Below are 4,036 nucleotides of genomic sequence, written 5' to 3'. Positions count from 1 at the left end.
CCGAGCAGATCGATACCACAGTGCTTCCTGCCATCTGCACACACACACACACACACACACACACACACCTCTCATTAATTATTAGTGTCAGTGCTACAGAGACACACAGACACACACACAGAGGAACTCCCAGTCACAACACACTCAAATTCTCTCTCCACACACACACACACACACACACTTGTATTATACACTAATTATACACTACAGGTGTATAATGTTGTCCATGAACCAGAGCATCAGTTGGGGGTGGGGTCACATTTTATTGCCATGGCAACCAAAGCAACACATGACATGAACAGTGTGTGACAAGAGCTTTGTCAGCACATTACAATAAACCTAACAGGAGCAACAACATTGCTAATGCTAACGCAACGTCTTGTGCTAGCAGATCCACACTCGGAACGGAAAGAAGCGATAAAAACACGCAAACAAATGTCCGTGTTGTCGCTGTTGTCACGGCGATGCCTCTGTGCCTTTAGAAGTAAAACGTAAAATCCTTGTAAAATCGTCCGATGGTTCTTACAAAGATCCGTTGCTCCTCTCAGCCAGCTCCGTCTCCGATGGAGTTGATTCCAGACGTTCGGACCTGTCTGGCTGACGTGATGAGGACGGAGCTCAGACTCCGGACTTCCGGCTTCGATCAGAACCTGGTGACGGCGCTGGCGATGTTCTCGAGAGCCGAACGAGCCTCGGACGGAGGGAAACGCCGGATGGCCTCCAGCGCCGTGGTTCCGTGCTGAGTGCAGAGATCAACAGCCTGCTTCACTCCGCCCCCCGATTTAATCCCAGTCCACAGCTGGAGAGAGGACAGAGACACGGCGTTAAACACACACACACACACACACACATCACAACTGACCAGGTGTGGCATCTGACTGAAAACCTACAGTCACAGCGGCCCTTTGGGAAGATTGAAAACTCCTCCCTAGTCTGGTCTGACTTTATATTCGTCTGGTCTTGACTGTCTGGTCTGATCTAGTCTGGTCTTGTCATGTTACATTTATCTGTCTGATCTTAACATCATATTTGTCTGGCCGTGTCTCTGTGTTCTTGACTGTCTTGTCTTGTCTGTCTGGTCTGTCTCTGTCTGGCCGTGTCTGACCGCTCTCAACTGTATCTGTGTTGTCTCGTCTCTCCAGCCTGTCTCTTTCATGACTGTCTGATCTTGTGTCTCTGTCTCGTCTGGTCCGTCTGGCCCATCAGGTCCGGTTGATCTACTCTGGTCTTGTCCTATCTTGTTAATCGTGACTGTCTGGTGCGTCTGTCTTGGTCTTGTCTGGTCTTGTCTGTCTGGCCCATCAGGTCCGGTTGCTCTAATCCAGACTTGTCTTGTTAATCTTGACTGTCTGATCTTTTCTGTCTCTGTCCTGTCTGGTTGCTGTAGTCTGATCTTGTCTTGTCTTGTTTTCTGCCTGGTCTGTCTGAGCTTCTCTGGTCTGTCTGTCTGTCTGTCTCTTTTCTGTCTGCTTGCTCTGTGTGTATGTGTATGTGGTATGGCCTGTCTGGTCTATCTGTCAGTCCTGATCTGTGTTTGTCTTGTCTGTCTGTCTGTCTGTCCGTCCTGGTCTGGTCATTCTGGTAGCTGTCTGTCACAGTATCTAGTTCTTATTTTAAGAGCATTTCAGACACACGCACACACATACACACACACACACACATTTAATTTGTGCTGTGGGTTTGCTGAAGGCAGTTTGGAAATGTGATTTGCTGAAGAGAGTTTATGGGTGATAAGTTAAAATAGGCAGAGAGAGAAAGAGAGAGAGAGAGAGAGAGAGAGAGAGAGAGAGAGACATCATGTCTAACTTTCTCTATCCATCTATCCCTCCTTTTCTTTCTACCTCTCTCTCATTCTCTCCTTCACTTTCTCTCTCTGTCTCGCTGTTTTTGGTGAACTTTGACCCCACAGGCCTCTTATTCTAAGCCCACCTCAGTGTGTGTGTAGAAGTTTACCTGTGTGTGTGTGTGTGTCTGTGTGTGTGCGAGTGTGTGCGAGTGTGTGTAAAACAGCACACTCCTGACAGCAGGGATGGAGAGAACAAGGTGAAGAGGGATGTGCAAGGTTTCATGTGTGTGTGTGTGTGTGTGTGTGTGTGTGTGTGTGTGTGTGTTGAAGGAGACCCTCTCGTGATGTCGCTGTCACAACGTCTTTCTGTCTCCTCTACAAATAAACCGGCCACTTAATCCTCCCCTATCTCGTTTCCACGGCGACCTGAGCTCTCTCTCTATCTCTCTCATCCCTCCATCAGTCTCTCTCTCTCTCTCATCCCTCCATCAGTCTCTCTCTCTCTCTCTCGTTTCTCCCCCTGACTTTGGAAACCAAATTTCTAAACTATCGGTTACAGAGAGCAGACACCTCTGATACCCTGACACACACACACACACACACACACACACACACACACACACACCCCTCTTCCTTCAAACGTTAAATAATTTCAGACATCTGAACCTGAGTCGTTTATCTCATTAGCTGTGTAATTACACCAGTGTTAGTGATTATTATTTCCTTTAATTAATAATGAATAATTAACGATGTTCTTAATAACAGACCCAAAACAAATACAGAATTAATTATTGATTCACTAAACACCACAGATCCGTGTTAAACATTCAAGTTATTAAACAACAAACTCTGTGATTAGTTTTATTCATTTATTACTTAGTTATTATGATTATTATATTTCATTTATTACTACTTTATTATTACAGCTGGAATGTTAACAGTGTTAATATAAATAAACACCTGTAAATAAGTGTACATATTTTCACCACAAGCAAAGCGTACGTTGAATTTTTGCCCAAAACACTCTTTTAACAGACTTGTGGCATTAAATAAGTTATAAACACGTTATTAATAAGTTATTATTGTGTTATTCATTGTTTAAATGGATCTGCTTATTAATTAGGCTGAGTAAATAACACTAATAATAATCAGTTCTAGATTTAAGGATTCAGATGTTTATCTTCAATATCTGATCTTTCTTCAGTTAAGTGCAAAAGTTTGTACCCCTTTGTTTTGGGGCTAAATATAAAGATATGATGCATTGTGTGGTGAAACTTGAGATTTTCTATTTTAAAATATCTCGATAAAGAATTTTAACAGTTTAACAGTACAGATTTTAACGTAATCCTGTTACAGATCGTCTGTCTAAAGTCCACATGGCCGTCATTTTCACTCTTGATGCTGCCCTAGGTTACTGAGCATGTGAGGTGACCGGCGCAGGAGTGAGTGCGAAAGCGCCGATAAAAAACAAACAAACAAACAAACAAACAAACAAAATGCACATTTAATCACTTTCTAATTATCATAACCATTAAAATAATCTGTAAATGTTAGACTTGAAATGAATCTTTTTGGATCAAAATCTTCCATTTTTGCTCAAAATTTGCCCTAATAAATATAACACACACTGATAGATTGTATTTCACATTAATGAACTCAAATGCAGTACGTACCCCATTTTGTTACAGATGTTTATTTTATGACTTTATTGAAAAAGAAGTGAGTGCGACAGTCAGCGTCTCCAGAGGAACGGTGGCAGATTCTCCAGGATGCTCAGGAAAACTTACCAGCTCATTACAGACAGTGTCGGAGACTTCTTTTAAAAAGCAAAGACTCGGCACATCAAATACTGACTGTTTAGTTTATTACTGTTTACTTTTTTTAAATGTAGAAACACTTAATTTCATTATTTTTGAAGGCGTCTTTGCTTTAGAGTATCTCTTTGCATGTGCCTGTACATCATACAGCAAAGCCTAGCAACGATCATGCGGTTTATGTGAGAACATTTATAGTTTTATATATAAAAAAAGATCCACTGTCGTCTTCATTTCATCTCTTTCAAGGGTGTGTAAACTTTTGCACTTGACTGAATAAAACCTGAATGTGCAGAGACACTCACCTTCGAGTAATCCGTCTGTGTTGTCGAGTTCTGGGCCTGTACAGGGCAACAGAGACGGAGAGACGTGAATCAACAACTATTTGTGGTTTTCCTGATAAACGAAAAACTCCTCCGTCCTGAAGATTTACCTC

General features: G+C 42.2%; 1 protein-coding gene across 2 annotated transcripts in view; it reads right to left on the bottom strand.

Moving 5' to 3' along the window:
* Window positions 1-243: 243 nt before the first annotated feature.
* Window positions 244-4,036, bottom strand: part of pdss2 (prenyl (decaprenyl) diphosphate synthase, subunit 2) — a 35,840-nt gene continuing 32,047 nt past the window's right edge. For both annotated transcript variants that reach the window (XM_053232918.1, XM_053232917.1), the window contains exons 8-9: window positions 3,906-3,941; window positions 244-799 (exon numbers count right to left, since the gene is read on the bottom strand). In XM_053232918.1, the coding sequence (XP_053088893.1) occupies window positions 644-799; window positions 3,906-3,941 (192 nt within the window). In that variant the 3' untranslated portion in view covers window positions 244-643. The remainder of the gene's footprint in view (window positions 800-3,905; window positions 3,942-4,036) is intronic.

This window comes from Pangasianodon hypophthalmus, chromosome 3 (genome assembly GCF_027358585.1).
Source record: "Pangasianodon hypophthalmus isolate fPanHyp1 chromosome 3, fPanHyp1.pri, whole genome shotgun sequence".
Taxonomy (NCBI): domain Eukaryota; kingdom Metazoa; phylum Chordata; class Actinopteri; order Siluriformes; family Pangasiidae; genus Pangasianodon; species Pangasianodon hypophthalmus.
Note: the sequence above shows the minus strand (reverse complement) of the source record. Positions and strands in the feature narration are given on the sequence as shown.